This window comes from Andrographis paniculata, unplaced genomic scaffold, assembly GCF_009805555.1.
Source record: "Andrographis paniculata isolate CXL003 unplaced genomic scaffold, ASM980555v1 Contig71END, whole genome shotgun sequence".
In the NCBI taxonomy this organism is placed as follows: domain Eukaryota; kingdom Viridiplantae; phylum Streptophyta; class Magnoliopsida; order Lamiales; family Acanthaceae; genus Andrographis; species Andrographis paniculata.
The window spans coordinates 2,341,444-2,359,413 of record NW_026137608.1 but is presented as its reverse complement, the minus strand read 5'-3'; the positions used below and the strand labels follow the sequence as shown (position 1 = coordinate 2,359,413).

Sequence of the window (17,970 nt, the reverse complement as noted above, 5' to 3'; positions counted from 1 at the left end):
TTTGGCTCCGAGGCTTGAAGCTTTATTGTTGTTGCGCGGCTCCGTGGCCAAGGAGCTCTGACTCCACTTTTATCTCTGAGCCCCTTTCACGTTGGGATGCATTTGGACCCATGTCCAACATTATGATAATATAACTATGGGGTTTAAATATAGGGTGTGGATTCAATCGTCATTCTGTAGGATTTTGTTGGACTTTTAAAATCTCGGTGTATTAATCCAGACTTTTGAATATTTTTTAAAATTTGGATTTATTCAATTCAAACTTGTAAAAGTCTTTTTAAAATCTAGAGATATTCAATCGAAACTTTTAAAAGTCTCTGGATTTTATTTGATTTTGATGGAAATTTATGAAAATTTGTATAGTATAAAATCTCTCATGGTAAGTAAATATTTTGATGGATTTTTAAAATTATTATTATTATTATTATTGTTATTATTATTATTATTATTATTATTGTTGTTGTTGTTGTGATAAATAATATGATAATATTTATCAATATTATTATAATATTTAATAAAAATAATAATTTAAAAATAAAATATATTAGCGAAGTATTATCAAAAAATTTTGAAAAATATATTTCTATATTATTAATATAATATTTAGAAAATTATTATTATTATAATAAATATATATATCACCGTCGTCTTTTCTTTTCAACAATCGAATACAATATATTGTCATTCCAGCGTCTTATTGAATATAACATATTGTCATCGAATAGATATTTATATATTCCCTCCGTCCCAATTAGTCTTGTTTACCATTTTTGTCCGTCTCAAAACAATAGTCTTATTTTCATAAATAATCATATCACCATAAAACTACCTCTACTTTTTTATTTTTATTACACAATTGCCACTACTTTTTACACTAATACACTCACAAGGGTAAAAACGTCTTTTATCCATGTTTTTTACTCACTAACAATATAATATCAATATTTCTTAAATCTCGTGTCCAACCCAATTAAGACTATATTTATGGGAAGGAGAAAGTATATTTTTTCGTTGAAGCGTTAATTTATATTTATTTACTTTTTTATTTTAATATTTTTTTCAAAAATCATAAATTATTTTTTTTTATATTTTATTTATATACATATTTAGTTTTTATGTGAAAAACATTATATAAATAATAAAAATAATTTGATATATTGATTGATAATATAATAGTAAAAATTATAAAAATAAAAATATTAATATAAAATATAATAGTGTTATCTATGTTAGCATTATATATGTTACAATATTTTTACAATATTAATAATTATATATTATTTATTTATTTTATAAAAATATAATAATATATAATAAGTTTTATTTATAAAACTTGTATTTGATATAAATTTATATAATTATATATATCAATAAAAATTATTATTCAATCTTATTAAATTCATATAAATGTATAAAGAATTCAGTCAAACCTGTAAAAATTTATCTAACTAGATTATTAAAATTTATCAAACTCAACATAGACGCTGTGAATTTTCTAAATCTATATAAATCTATAGGCTTTTTAAAATTCAAAAAAATCTATTGAAATCTCAATTGAATACACCCTAATTTTATACATATTTATTACAATATTTTATTTATCTATATAACATATCATTGAGTCAACTTTTCAATATTTTTTTATTTTTAATAATAAATTTTTTATTAATATTCATAATTAATAAAGCTATAATTAACCAAATTTATAAATATTTTTTTTAAATAAAAAAATGGATATAAATTTGGCAAAATAGCATAAAAATCCCATGTGGTTGGATGAATTTGCTGAAAATCTCCATAGTCTGAAAATTCCATAAAACCTACTTGTGGTTTTTAAAATATTGCACACACTCGCCCCTTCCTTTTAATCTGCACTGACGATGTTAAATTTTACATAAACTGACTGTTATGTGTGTGCTTTAAGTTTAAATTAAATCCCAAAATTAAACTTTAATTCCAGCTTAAATTTTCAAACCCATATCCACCTCTTTCTATCTCTCTACACTATCCCTCTTTCTCTGTCCTTACCCCCTCTCTCACCGACACATCTTCTCCCCCTTTCTCTGTTCTGTCAACCCACAACCCACGCCCATCCACTCTGCGCACAAGCAGCCACCAACCACCACCCACCGGCATCGTCTTTTTCTTCCTCCACCATCGCCACTGCGAGCGCCGCCCTTCTCCACCGATTTCAGTCGCGTCACGCAACTCCTTCTTCAGCCACGAATCACCGTTGCCAATCTCCGCCACACGCCCCCAGACCGACTGTCATTCGACCGCCTCTCTCTCTCCTGTCCCAATTTCATTTATTAATTTCGTCCAAAATTTTTTGGATTTCCTGTGAAATTAGTACAAATTCTCTGACTCAGTGATAGAAAAGAATTTAAGGCTGTCAAATTCTGAAATTAATACGATTGTCTTTAAATTTGAATTCCATTTTTTTAAAGAAGAATTTGCCGTTTGAACCAACAATTTTTGTTCAATAATATATAATGTGTTTGAATTATAAAAATATAAAAAATAAAAAATAAAAAATAAAAAATAAAGAATGAGAATGAGTAGAAAAAGATCGGTGACCGGTGATGTGTGGCAATCGTCGGCGGCGGACGAAGAGGACGGGTTTACTTTTCGATCTGTTCCATGAAAGAAGATGAATTGAAAATTAAATTATTAATATTATTATTATTTAATTAGATTTTTTTAATGTAGGTAAAATGACTAAAATAGTTCTCTTCCTTAATTAATATATTTTGAGATGCCTCTAGAGGGGTATTTTTATAATTTTACATACTTATATATTAATTTTGTATAAAAATCTCGGTCTAAGCGCGTGAGCACTTTCAGTTATGTCCTAACGGAAATGGGGTTTTTTTGCAACGTTTTAAAAACCAGAAGAATTTTATGTTATGTTGCCTATAAATTTTATGATCTTGTATAAAGTACTCCCTCCGTCCAAGCTAAAAGTATACAATTACTTTTGGCGCGGAGATTAATGAATAATAGTATTTTAATTATAGTGAGTAGGTAAAAGTAGTAAAATGACATTTTTGCCCTTACTTTTTTGATATAAAAGTAATGATGTTATGTAAAGTAGGGGTATTTGTGAAAAAAAATAAGGTATTTAATGAAATAGTTACTTTGTAATTGGACGTCCCAAAATAGAAATATATATAATTTCTAGGACGGAGGAGGGAGTATAAAATATTTCTTTCTTTATTTTCAATCAAATTATTTAAAAAATATATATATGACTTTTGAGTAATTTGTACAAATCTATTTGATTAAATTTTAAACTATTACAACTAAAAAATAACAATTATTTCAAATATGAATAAATATTAAATATAAAAGTATATTTTGAATCTCATAATAAATATTTATTTTTTAATTATTTTTTTTAATTTTTAAAATTTATTTTTATTTTATTTTTTAAATAATTTTTTCCTTTAATTATGAATTATGATTAAATTTCATTTTGAATTTATATATAAAATTTCTTAAATTTTATAAGCTTTAAATAATTATATAATAATTTTTTTTTATTTTATTTATAATTTATATTTGTTTGAATGTATATTTAAAGAGAATAATACTTTATGTATATTGATAGTGATAGTAACTAAAAATTAATAGTTAAATAAAAAAAAAAATCAAAAAAATTTAAATAGAACAAATTTATCGAAAAATAAAAAAATATATATATAAAAAGATCGTGTGCATTGCACGAGTTTCCCTTCAAGGGCGACGCAGCAGCAGCTCGTATATTTCTCAGAAAAGAAAAGGGGACAACAATAAATCAATTCCAAGACATCCATCGTTCATCTGATTTACAAAACAAATCAATAATAATAATAACAATAATAATACCCACATTAGCGAAAATTAAGGTAACTAACCAAGCCCGCTCGCCCTTCCCAATAAAAGTCGACTAAGTAACCAGCGTGTGTGTCTATTGCATGCACACGCATCTCTGAGTGCTCGCTATCCATACGTGAACGTGCATGTATCATGTCTAACTACCCTCTACTCTCTCTACATGACAAATTTTTAAGAATTTTTAAAAAATAAAAAATAAAAGCCCTGTAAAAGAATACCACACCTCCAAATCTTGTTTGCACAGAGATAGTTCGTTTGCCAGATTTAGTTTATCTAAAGTTCAATTGAAAATTTATCCAAAATGCATTCAAAAAATAAGGATGAAAAAATAAGATCTCATATACATTGTGACTATACTAGAACAGACTGAGCCATACCAGTGCGAGAAGAAACCCAATGTACTGTTGGCTTGATTTCTTTCACAGCACAGCACAGGGAATAAAATGGAATGGAGAAGGAAAAGCAGCAATATCCCTGAACTGGAAAAGGGACTAATTAAAGCTGCTCTGCTCTGCTCTGCTCAGGGGGCGACGAATTGGACCGGCAGTGGTCCTGAAACCACCACCGATTATCACAGCATCGTTAATGCAGGGGTGAAATGATAATGATGGCGCCATCCTATTGCTATTCCTATTGTTCTCTTCATTAGCGCACTCTTCACAGTAGTAGTTACTTCTTCTTCTTCTCCAATCCAAAGAAGAATCTATGTTCAGATATGAATATGATGATGCCTCCTCCTCCTCCCCCTCCAAAGAGAAATCAAGCAATCCCATTCTCATCTCCCTCTGATCATGATATTGATTTTGCAGGCGGAAATTCAAAGCAGCCAGATCCGTTGGCGCAATCTCATCGTAAAACGGTAGTGGTGGTGGTGGCGGTGGCCCCTGCAGATTTCTTCGGGGTAAAAGGTGGTTGTTGTTCTCCAGATAAAATTCAAGCCCCCTTCGCTGGTGGTTTCTCGACTTTCTTGACCTCTTCAAGACGACAAGAAAGTAGCAGTCCTTGAGGCGAGAAATAGCCCCAAAGTTAACCTTAGCAGTGATTGGAATACGGCGGCGATCCTCGGAGAAGGGCCACTCGGGGATCCTCTTCCGGTCAACCATATAAATTGAGATCTGATTGGGCGAGATCCCGATCTTCTGGCTTAGCAATACCTGAAACGCCTTGTACTCCATCCTCGGATTGATATTCACGTCTCCTAAGTCCGACTCCCTTTCGCCGTCGAAGAAAATCACAGGGTACGACGCTGCCCCACCGCCCTCCACCATCACGCGTAATCGCAATCAAACTGGACTGGATTGGATGATTAAGATGAGGAGCCGTCCGGCGTCTATTGGAAACGGTGAGACGAGGCAAAGTTATAAAAAAATAACGAACCAAAGGAAAGGAAGAGCAGTAGCAGCCAGCAGTGCGAGAGGGGTTTAGTTTAGAAGACTGACTTTAGGTTATTAGGGTACCAAAGCAAGGGGAAAATGATAAAATAAGGCGGTGGGGGCAATTTGGGGATATTAAAATATTAAGAAACCCAATCCAATTATATATTTATTCTAATTGGGTGGTATCGTGTGGCAGCTTCTAGATACTACATACATGCCTACATACGGCAGTTACTTGGACCCCAAGCCGCAAATGACCTTAACATATTACTTATATTCTTTTTATAATATTATTTTATTATTTTTTTCTTTAATCAATAATATTAATAATTTTAAAATAAATTTAAAATATATAATTAAAAATTAAAATATATAATTAAATATTTTAAAAATTATATCATAATAAAAAATATATAACTAATTTAGTAAAAAATAAAATTTTTTATAATACAAGTAAATAAAAAATATATTTATTTATTTATTTATAATTAACATAAATTAATTTAATAAAATTCTTGAAATTTTAAATATAGACAAAAATATCTATTTTTTAGAAAATAGATAAAAATAAAGAATTTTTTAGTAGAACATATGATATTATATGTTATGCAGTTAATTAAATAATTTATACTTTTATTAAATATATTTTGATTTAATAAAGTTTATAAAAAATTATTAAGTATCAATTATTAAGTATATTACTCTTTCCGGAATAAGATGGCGATATGGTTAAGAATATAATATTTTAAATAATGTAATTTAATAGGCTAATTATAATAATTATAAGTATTATTTTATTATATTTTATATAAGTGATATGATTAAAATATATTTATGATTCACTATCATAAATTTTGTATTTTGGATCATAAATAGCTTCATAAATTTAACTAAGTTCGAGACTAGTTTTAATTAGCATTTGGTAGGAATGGAATGTCAACGGGGCGAGCTCGGGACGAGTTTTGTAGACCCCGAGACCCGCCCCACTAAACAATATTAGGCTTCGAGATCCGCTCCGCCCCGTTTCCACCCGCCTCCAAGATTCGCCCAGCTCCGAACTCTCCGGGTTCGAGGCCAACCCGAAAACCCGTTTTTTTAAAAAATATATAATAATAAATATTTTTTTAACAATCGAATACTAAAACAAATAGCATTAAAAGCACAAAAAAAATCTAAAAACAATCAAATATTAAACCATAAAAATAAGATAAATAAATAAATAATATATTTTTATTATATAAATATACATATATTAGGTATAATAATTTTAAAAAATAATTTGAAGCAGACAACTAATTGAATTTTATACTCCCTCAGTCCCGAAATTAAGTATCCATTTGCTTTTTGCATGTAGTTTTAAAAATATGAGTATTATATTGGGATATAGTAGAAATAAAATAACCTTATTAGTATGTGTGATATAAAGGTAATGACATTTGTGTAATATATTGTAAGTTGTAAGGGTATTTGTAATGTTAGGTAGATAGTACAGTTACTAAAAAAGGAAATGGATACTTTGTTATGGGACGGACTAAAATGGAAAAAATAATATTTTGTTATGGGACGGAGGGAGTATTTAAAATTATTTGAGTAAATAAATAATACTTTTTATTATATAAATGTACATATATATTTAGTTATAATAATTTTAAAAAATATCCGGGTCCGGATTGGGGCGGGTTTTTAGTAAAACCCGTAACTCGCCTTGAACCTGGACGGGTTTAAAATTTTAAATCCACAACCCGCACCGAAACATATTATTTAAACCCGAACCCGTCCCATTAAGAGCAGGTCCGGGGCTAACCCGCCCCATTTGACATCCCTAAGCCTTAGAGTTTGTTTCAAATTGGTACCTGAGGCAAAAAATTCGTCGCTATTAGAAAGTCTCAGAAATTATGAGACTATTTTGAATAATCTCGAAATTTTCGAAGTTAATTTGAGTAGTCTTGAAATTTTCAAAACAGAGTCCGAAACGAAAATACCTAGAAGCGTGTGAAGTAATTTTGATAAAAAAAAAAATTATTTTTGATACTTGTTTCACAAATTTTGAGTCAGTTATTAATTTATTTTTTTAAAAAATAATTCAAAATATTCTCCAGGAGCTGCCGCCATAGCCACCACCGGCCCCACCGCCACTGTTGTCGTCGTAGAAGAAGATGAAGGAGGCGATTCCGTGGCCCCCCGCTGCTGCTGCTGCTGCCGCCGTTGACGCCACCAGAAAAAGATAAGGCTCTGCTGCCAGAGAAGAAGAAAAACAAAAAGGAGGACGGGTCTCCACCGCCGCCGAAGAAGAAGGAGGCGTGAAAGAATAAGAAGATGGATATGTAACTGATTGGGCTCCACCTTGATGGACTAATAATTTGATCATCCAATTCAACCACAGTCCAGCCTATAGAATTGTTTGGAATCATCGTTCTGTTGTTCTCTCTCATGTAATCTCTGCTACCACTACAATTTTACACAGAGTTTGTTAGGAATCTGTCGGAATCAATTGTATATATAATCTGCGTATCAATTAATGGTTGTGATATACAAAATTTTACCTTGCTGCTTCATCTGAGTGTTCTGTTCTTCTATGTGCTTCTTCCTTTTTGCTCTGTAATTCTTCATGGTATCAGAGCTCAGCTGAGCTACCGCTGCTCCTCAGATGGATGACGACGCCAATAGCCATACCTTTTCAGCCACATATGTAGCAGATGATCTAACACAAGCTGCTGCTGAAGCAGCTGCTAGGATAGCTGCTCAAACCATTGCTAACCAAACACCTATCCTCCCCAAAGCCCTACAGATTGGAAGTGGAGATCAACCACACCTATCTTTATCTTTTGTTCCTCTCAATGGAACAAACTATTCCTGTTGAAGCCACAGGGTGTGGAATGCTCTCATTGCTAAAGGCAAGAGTAATTTTCTCACAGGCAAACAATCGAGACCTGTAGAAGGAACCATAGAGTATGAAGCTTGGATTGAGGTTGATGCCTTAATCAGAGCATGGATCATCAACTCCATCATACCTGAGCTACAAGAAGCCTTTATTTTCATCCCAACTGCCAAATCCTTATGGGAGAGCCTAAAAGAAAAATATGGGCAATTAAATGGCTCTCTCATTTATCAACTCAAAAGGTCTATTAGCTCCTTAAAACAAGGGGATGACTCCATTGCCACCTATGTCACCAAACTGCAGGAGTTGTGGGAAGAGCTACTCACCATCGATCCACCAATGGAGTGCACCTGTAATACAAGCCGTAAGATACTGGATAAACAGGAAAGGGATCTTCTAATCCAGTTCCTCATTGGATTAAATGAAAGGTATGAGGCTGCAAAAGAGCAAATTCTGATAATGGATCCATTACCAAGTATGAGCAAAGCTTACTCGTCAATCATCCAAGTCGAAAAGCAGAAAGAGATTCATATTGCTGCAGAGCATAATGCATTCCTAGTAGAAAACAAAAAAATGCAAAATAAGAGGTTTATTGATAAGAAAAGATTGCAGATAGAAAAGAAAAACTCCATTTGTGAATATTGCAAAAAGAAAGGACACACTAAGGAGACTTGCTTCAAGCTAAATGGAATACCTCCTTGGTACAAAGAAATGGTTGACAAGAGAAATGACTTTGCCAACTCAGTCTCATAAATGAAATGAGTTAGTTCAAAACCTGATATGGTCTTCAAAAGTTGTCCAGATATTACTGCCTTGGTGAAAGTTGAAGTCCAGAAGCTGCTGATGAGCAAATCCCCAGTTTCACCAATTGCTTGCACCAACTCGGTTATTGAGTTCTCGGGTAATACTCTCTCTTTTGACTCTGCATATTTGGATAGTGATTCTTGGTTAATTGATAGTGGAGCTACTTGCCATATATGCATAAATGATGAGTTGTTTGAAACCTTAAAGCCTTTAACCTCAAAGCCCAAAATCTTTCTTCCCAATGGATCATTTCTTACTGTTTCTTATGCAGGAACAGTAAAGCTAAGTTCTCATATCATATTAAAAGAAGTATATTACCTTCCTGCCTTTAAATACAATCTTTTATCTGTAAGTGCTTTACTTAAACAATTTGTCTGCAAACTCACCTTTTTGTCTGACATCTGTGAAATTCAGCACCTGAGCTCTAACCAAGTTTTGGCCATTGGGAAACAAGAAAACAACCTTTACATTTTAACCAAAAAATTCTTCCCTACCAATCACTTTACCTCTGCCCTTACCTCAACAAAAGAATCTCTACTTTGGCGTAGAAGGTTTGGACATGCCTCAGATGATACTCTTAAGCACTTACCTATGTCCATTGTTTTTAAATGTAAACCATGCGACATTTGTCACAAGGCTAAACAAGCTAGGTTGCCCTTTAATAAAAGTATCTTTTATGCTACATGTAATTTTGAACTTGTGCATATGGACTTATGGGGACCTTACATAACACCCACCATGAGTGGATGTCACTATTTCTTAACCATTGTGGATGACCACTCAAGAGCTACTTGGACATACCTCATACCAAAACAAGCAAAATGTTTTTCAAATTATTGAAACCTTTATCCTCTATGTCCAAACTCATTTCAATCACACCATCAAAAGAATCAGGACTGATAATGGTTCTGAATTTCTAAACCAGCACTGCAAAATGATATATCAAAGATTTAGTATCGTGCATCATCATTCCTGCCCTTACAGCCCACAACAGAATGGTAGAGCTGAAATAAAACACAAACACCTTCTTCAATTAACCAGAGCCTTGCTATTTCAAGCAAACTTGCCATCAAGATTTTGGGGCGAAGCCCTCCTACATGCTACTTATATTCTTAACAGACTGCCATCTTCTGTTCTTGGTTGGTCTACCCCTTATGAAAAACTTTATATTACAAAGCCTGATCTATCCAATCTAAGAGTATTTGGATGCTTGTGTTATGCTGTCAATAATAAACCTACTAGAACCAAACTTGACCCAAGAGTCTACAAGTGTTTGTTTCTTGGTTTCCCAGTTGGCCAAAAGGGTTTTAAGCTCTATGATATAGAAAGCAAAAGGTGTCTTACTGCTAGAGACGTTGTTTTCTATGAAAATGAGTTTCCTTACCAATCTTTTGTTAATCTTGCAGTTCCTCAGCCAAACACTGATCTTATATATCCAAATAAACTTCCCTTTAGTTACCCTTTAGGCACTCCCACTCTACAACCAACACCAAATCCAACTACCAGCCAAAACACAGAACCTCAAGAACTGCCACCAGTTACATCATCTTCATCACCCATCTACCCAAACACACCATCCTCCTTCCCTGATTCCACAACCAACAACCCCATATCTACTCCTACATTGACTCAACCAACCCAAGAAGTCCTACATGATCCAGCCTCTAATTCTTTCCCATCCACTCCAGCTAAACCCAAAAGACAAATCAGAAACCAACCTGGATGACAGATTATATCAGCCCCCTTGCCATCATGCCTTCCAGCTCTAACTCATCATCTTTATGTATGTGGCATGGTGCCTTTACTGTTGATATGCAGGAACCAATATCATTTGTGCAGGCTCACAAAGATGCTGGCTGGAGAGCCGCTATGGAGGAAGAACTTGAAGCTTTACACAGGAACAATACATGGGAAGTCATTACATTGCCCAAAGGAGCAAGACCAATCTCCTGTAAATGGGTGTATAGAATTAAGAGAAATGCTGATGGAGAAGTACAAAACTTAAAAGCTCGACTTGTCGCCAAAGGATACTTACAGATTCTAGGGAAAGATTATAAAGAATCATTTGCACCGGTTGCTAAAAGTGTGACAGTGAGGATATTCTTGGCAATAGCTTCCACCAAGCATTGGAAAGTTCACCAACTTGACGTGAACAATGCATTCTTGCATGGCTACCTTAAAGAAGAAGTTTATATGACACCACCTCAAGGAAGTCATATCTCCAGGGAAAGTATGTAAGTTGAACAAATCCCTCTACGGACTCAAGCAAGCTCCTAAGCAATGGTACAAGCAATTTGCTGCTAAGATTGTTGAGTATGGCTTTCAACAATCCACATTCGATCATTGTTTGTTCACTCTATCTCGTGGTCACTACTTTATTGCTTTGTTGGTGTATGTTGATGACATTCTTCTCACCGGCACTGACTTTGTGGAAATCATAGCAGTCAAGGAATTCCTTCATCAGAAGTTTACTATTAAAAATCTTGGAGAGGCTGATCTGTTCCTTGGTATCCAGATCACAAACACACCTGCTGGAATCAGTGTCTCTCAACAGAGGTTCACTGACGACATCCTTGATGAAGCCGGTCTTCGTGATACCACTCCTTGTGCCACACCTTTCGCTACTGGATGCAAATTACAGCATGATAAGGGTGATCCTCTACCAAATCCAAAAAACTACAGACGCATTGTTGGTCGCTTGCTCTATCTCACAATGACTAGGCCAGACATTTGCTATGCTGTGCAACAACTCTCTCAATTCATGGCATCCCCGACATCCTTACATTGGAAGGCTGTGCAAAGGATTCTCAAATATCTCAAAGGTACCAAGCATCTTGAACTTCTTTTTCCTTCTACTGGGGATCTCAATTTGGTTGTCTACTCGGATGCTGACTGGGGATGTTGCTTAGACACCAGAAAATCTCTCACTGGTTACTGCATATATCTGGGCTCTTGTCTTATTTCTTGGAAGAAAAAAAAGCAACCCATAGTCTCTAAATCCTCCGCTGAAGCCGAATATCGTGCATTAGCTTCTACTGTGTCTGAACTACTTTGGCTCACCTATCTCCTCAGGGATTTTCTCATTCAGGTGTCCCTGCCCATACCACTTTACTGTGACAATCAATCCACCATTCATATGGTTCACAATCCAGTGCATCACGAGAAAATCAAAAACATTGATATAGACTGTCACTTTGTTCGGAGTCACTTCCAATCTGGACTCATCGCACCTACATTTGTGCCTTCTTACCATCAACTAGCTGACGCCTTCACTAAACCTTTGTCTTCTGCAACTCTTCAAAAGTTTCGTGTCAAGATGAACTTGGGCTCCTCAATCCAAGTTCCTCTTGAGGGGGGAGTGAAAGAAGAAGAAGATGGATATGTAACTGATTGGGCTCCACCTTGATGGACTAATAATTTGATCATCCAATTCAATCACGGTCCAGCCCATAGAATTGTCTGGAATCATCGTTCTGTTATTCTCTCTCATGTAATCTCTGCTACCACTACAATTTTACACAGAGTTTGTTAGGAATCTGTCAGAATCAATTGTATATATAATCTGTGTATCAATTAATGGTTGTGATATACAAAATTTTACCTTACTGCTTCATCTGAGTATTCTGTTCTTCTCTGTGCTTCTTCCTTTTTGCTATGTAATTCTTCAAGGCGAAGGGTCCGTCGGCCCACCACAATCGTCGCCCTCGTCGCCAGAAAAGAAGGAGAAGAAGGGTCCACAGGTCTGCAGTCACTGTCGCCGTGTTGTCGTCATCACAGCCGTCATTGTCTCGCCGCCGTGGCCGGAGAAGAAGGAGGCGAAAGATTTGCAAAGAAGATGAAGTAGGAGGAGTGGGAGGAGAAGAAAAAATTTTAGGGGAAAGAAATTTTTTTGAATTTGGGGAGAGGGAAAGAGTAGGGTTAAAATGCAGTGGGTTATACAAAAAAGGGGGGATGGGCTTCAACCCACCCCCAAAATCCCCCCATTTTTGCACAGTGTTGCTCTATTTTTTAAGTACTCCATTCCATTTTTGGAGTGCAGTTTTTGTGGTGTTTTTAATATTTTTGGTATTGTTTTGGTGTATTGTGTAATTTTAATTTTTTAGTAGATGATATATAATTTTATATTTTAAAAAATTGTATGTAATTTTATTTTTTTGAAAAATAATGTATAATTTTATTTTTTAAAAGTGATATAATTTTAATTTTGGAAAGTAATATATAATTTTATTTTTTTTGAAAAATAATAATGTATGTTTTTGTAATAAATTGTTATGAAATAATAATATTATGTTATCTTTGTTTAATTATTATATCATATTTGTCTTGATAGCATTTAATTATTTATTTAAAATTATTTTATTTGTAATAGTTATTAATTATAAATATTAATTTTTATATATATAATTTTTAACTAAAATATAAATTATATGTGAATGGATATAATGTAAAAATAAATTAAAGTTGGAGTGTAATTTATAAATATGAAAAATTATATAACATAATATAAAAAAGAAATATATAGGGAATATATTTTTTAGAGTAAAAATTGAAGTTTATGGTTAAAGTAAAATTACTGTAGATCAGCTGCATTTTTACTGTAGTAACTGAAAAATGAAGTGGAGGGTTGGAAATAGCATAAGAAGAGAAAAAAATGAAAATTTTGAGGAAAAAGAAGATGGGGAAAGAACCGGTGTGGCAGCCGCATTTGGGCGTTTTTTTTTTTTTTTGAAAATTAAAATTTATAACATAAACTAAGAGGGCCCACAACTCCAATTGAAAAAACAAAAAGGCCCAAAAGCCTTAGGTCAGCCCAAACTAAATCATTTTGGGCCCAATTAAATCCAACCCAAATAAGTTCAATCCAATGGCCCAAAACAAAAATGGCCCAACAAATATTAATAATCCTAAAAGGGCCCAAGCAATTAAACTCCAAACCCACTACATTAACAATTATAGACAAGGACTTTGAGAAATTCCTACAAACTAAAAAATAGAATTGGACCTTTACACAAATCCTAACAATCTTAACCATATACACAGCAAAAAAAAAAAAAAAAAAAGTATTTAGCCCACTTAAACCCATAGTGTAAAATCTCTCTGTTGTAATAAAAAATAAACTTCCTGAATTGACATAACACAATCTGAAGGCAAAGAAGCAAGGGAGAGCCCACCTCAAACCTGTCATCGCAGAGACTGTTAATTGCTTGACTGATGAGCCCGGAGGTTTGGAAGGCCCACTTTCAACGACAACAAATCTTTTGAGAAACCGAGGGGTATCTTTCACTTTGAACACTTTGGTCGAGTTTGGGGTGCAGGCTTAATTCGCGAGCCAATAGGCGGCTCTATTACCTTCTCAAAAGATATGTGTAATCTTAAAATCCATGTATTACAACATTAATTTGATGCGGATGAGGGTGTGTTGGAAGGTTCATCTGCCGGTAGGTGTAGCAACATTTGTGATAAGATTAATGCACACCTTAGAATCGGTTTCCAACTAAACAGGAGTAAGGTTTCTCTCCGTCGCCAACTCCAGTCCTCGAAGGATGACATGAAGCTCTGCGTGTGTGTTGTTTGTGTAGTGGAAATGTTCTTAGAATACAAAAATCATTGATCCTGTGTGGTCACGGAGGAGTCCTCCAGTACCAGCCAATCCTGAATTGTCATGCGCCGCACCATCTGTGTTATATTATACGACCCAAGAGTTGGTTTATGCCATTTGACCAAAAGAGGAGGTCTCTCGGCCTATGTGACAAACAACAATCCCATCCGGGCAGCAACGGCATAATCACCTTTCCAATGTGCTCGTTGTAGTTTTCCACAACAATAAGCAGTCCTGAGATATAGTTAATCTTCAAAATGATCCTATAATTAGAAAAAATTAGTGGCACAATGTTTTGGTCATTTCTTTTGGTCCAAATAAACCAAAGGACAAGCATAGGTAATATCATTCGAATGTGCATATTATGCAACCATGAGCAGGAAACCATCCAATAAATTAATTTGGGGGTTTGGATTTTGAGTTGAGATTTGAATAGTAAAAATTTTGAATTTGAATAGTTGTATGATGTGATGTTTTAAATGTAAAATTGATTTTTATTATAATATAAAAAATAAAAAATAGATGTTTGATTTGATATTTTTGGGGGGAAAAAATTCGATGACTAATGGATTTATTGACAAATCCCCCAAACAAACACACCCTAAAAGTTGTCGTATGAAAGTAGAATTGAAGGGAGAAAGGGTAAAAGTAGTATAGAAGTACCTCCATACCTTAGAATATTGCATCCCGATCATGAAAAGATTTTCCACCAACTCCACCCCCCGACAACATTGCACTTAGACGCAAGACATATACCGATTTTTTTAAGAGTAAATCAAAGAGAGAGTTTGGACAAAAGAAGGCACATAATGAAAATGGACATTGTAAGGGTGATGAGAGGATTCCAGATTTTTCTAAAGAGAAGACTTCTAATACTGACATTCCAGATGTTGTTCCAAGCCGACATAATAGAAAATCGACCCGTAATGGAATCCTTCCAGATAGGGTATCACTCGCAGCCGCAGAGATGGGCACCGAAATGATCATTTCCACAATATGGTTCAGAAGTAAAGTAGCAAGCTGGGCAGTATTCCATTGCCTATTCTGCCAGAAATTACTCACTTTAATATAAGGATGTAGACCTTCCATCAAAGCCGATAAAGGTTTATCCCCGCACCAATGATCATTCCAGAAGAAACATGCGCCATCCCCAAGAACCCAAAATATCTTAGACTGAGCATCAATACAGATAGAACACAATCTTTTCCAGTAAGAGTTGTCATGATCTTTAACCGGGCAGTTACCAGGGAAGTAACCCTTCTAATATTTTTGTTTTATCATTTGAGCCCAAAGAGATGGTTGTTGTCTCAGTCTCCACCACAGTCTATAAGCAAAGGTTGTAGTCACATCTTCCAATCTTCTCAAACCAAGACCACCTTCATTTTTAGGTTTACAAACACTTAGCCAAGAAATCCAACGTCTCGATCTTCTTCTATTGTAGGAGTCCTAAAAATATTTGGTGATGAGCTGCTCTAAAGCATGAATTATATTCTTAGGAGGGTGAAGAATTTGGATCATAAAGATCGGCATTGAAGAAAGCACACTTTTAATAAGCTCAAGTCTCCCTCCATGATCCTTTTATTCCCAACAAACAAATGAGCTCCCAGGTATGTAATAGAAAGGTCAGCACAGTTGAAAGCAATGTGAGATTTCAAATCCAGTATGATATTATTAGGACAACTTTTGGGCAGTATCATAAGACTTTTCTCCTTGTTAATATTTGGCCCGTGCTAATATCATATTCAATAAAGAAATCCACAATTTTGCTAATACCAGTGGGGCAGAATGTCGTGAAAATGATGATATCATCCGCATAAGCCAAGGGAGTCAATTTACCTTCCTTTTTTTTTTTATTATAATACATTGAGGCCACCTCATTGAACAGCTTGTTGTATTTCTTGGAAAGTAATTCCGCAACAATAATAAACAAGGCAAGGGATATTGGATTTCCTTGGCGTGAACCCCGGGTGGATTTAAAGAACCCTTCCAGTTTTCCATTGATCAACATTGACAACCAGCAATTATTGAAACAGTTATCAATCAGATTAACCACATTGAGGCTGAATCCTAATTTTTCAAGGATAGTACGGAGAAAATTCCAATCAACTATATCATAAGTCTTGCTCATGTCCAGTTTCAGAACTATATTGTATAGCCTATGCCTCAAGTTAAGATTATGAATCATTTCTATAGCCATCAAAATGTTATCATAAATGGACCTGCCTTTCACGAAACCATTTTTGTTGGGCTAGATGATTTGGGCAGAAGTTTGACAATGCGGAAATTCAATAACGTAAAGATGATCTTGGTTGTGCATCGAAGGGATTAATCTGAGAGGCCGAGCTGGTACTAAACGCCATCATCTCCGATGTTCAACTAGATTTAGCTTCATACGTTTTGGGTTTATTATACAGTGGTATAAATGAGTTTTTAGGGAAGCTCTCTGTTTTGACTTCCCGTGAGCCAGTGGCAGCCAATCCCTTATGGTTCATCGAGCTATGGGCGCGGCTACACTTTCATGGTTTAATTAGTCCGCATCTTGACCTTCCGTTAGATCGACTCACAGTTTTAGGCCCACACTTTATGTTGTACCCTTCTTCCAAGGGTAATCTCCATTCCGTGACATATTCCCTCCTCTATGAGACCGATCGATCTCCAGGTGAATTTTTTCCTCTAGCTAGCTACCCTGCAGTTCCCAGCACTGATGTTCCTACAGACGCCGACGCCCTCTGCACGGTATGTTGGAATAAGTGTTTGACCTTCCGGGTCTTGATTGGAGGCTTAGCAGTGGGTTCCCGATATAATCCGTTACTTGGAGAAGTTTACCAACCCCAATATTGCACCCGCCAATTCGGGTTGGCTCAAGGAATCCCTTTGTTCGGGTTTCTTTTACAGACCTCTCTCAACCGGGGTCAAAACTTAGGGTCATCCACTGTTGATGCCTGGTGCACTTACATTCATAAGTTGGAAGGTCTCCCGCATTCGTCTTATCCTCTCGACCCGAGTACCTTACCTTCCTTTGTCCGATGGTGGGCAGACTTCCTTACCCACATGAACCTAACCACTTTACAACTATCATTGGTTAAACTAGTAGACGAGCATTTGAGTGATGAGGATTCGCCCGATGCTATTTCCAAGGGAGTAAAGGAGCTACCCGCCCCCCCAGTTACAAGTAATCTTTCCATTTACCATGCGATTTGGTGATGTATAGTTATGTAATTATTTTTCCTTGTATCGCAGGCACACCTTCTATGTCGAGTATTCGATCTGTATCATTCTCCGCAGTTCGGCGCTCCCGAAAGTTGATCTCGAAGCCCACCGTGCCCAAGTCGCGACACAAACAGTTTATTAAACGGCAGCTCCGTCGCCTCCTTCACCTCAGGTAACGCCTGAACGAACTCTCACTCAAGAGACAGGTTTTTATTTCCTTTATGATT

The 17,970-nt window shown here is 35.1% G+C and overlaps 2 protein-coding genes across 2 annotated transcripts; one reads left to right on the top strand and one right to left on the bottom strand.

Moving 5' to 3' along the window:
- Positions 1-3,731: 3,731 nt before the first annotated feature.
- LOC127264694 (uncharacterized) lies at positions 3,732-5,332 on the bottom strand. The gene is made up of 2 exons (XM_051294195.1): positions 4,254-5,332; positions 3,732-3,822 (listed from the first exon to the last, which is right to left on the bottom strand). The coding sequence occupies exon 1, from the start codon at positions 5,142-5,144 to the stop codon at positions 4,368-4,370; it is 777 nt and encodes a 258-aa protein (XP_051150152.1). The 5' UTR covers positions 5,145-5,332; the 3' UTR covers positions 3,732-3,822; positions 4,254-4,367.
- A 2,567-nt stretch (positions 5,333-7,899) lies between these two features.
- LOC127264801 (uncharacterized) lies at positions 7,900-8,883 on the top strand. Its single transcript, XM_051294346.1, has 2 exons — positions 7,900-8,047; positions 8,168-8,883. Exons 1-2 carry the CDS (start codon positions 7,900-7,902, stop codon positions 8,881-8,883), a joined length of 864 nt encoding a protein of 287 aa, XP_051150303.1.
- Positions 8,884-17,970: the final 9,087 nt, after the last annotated feature.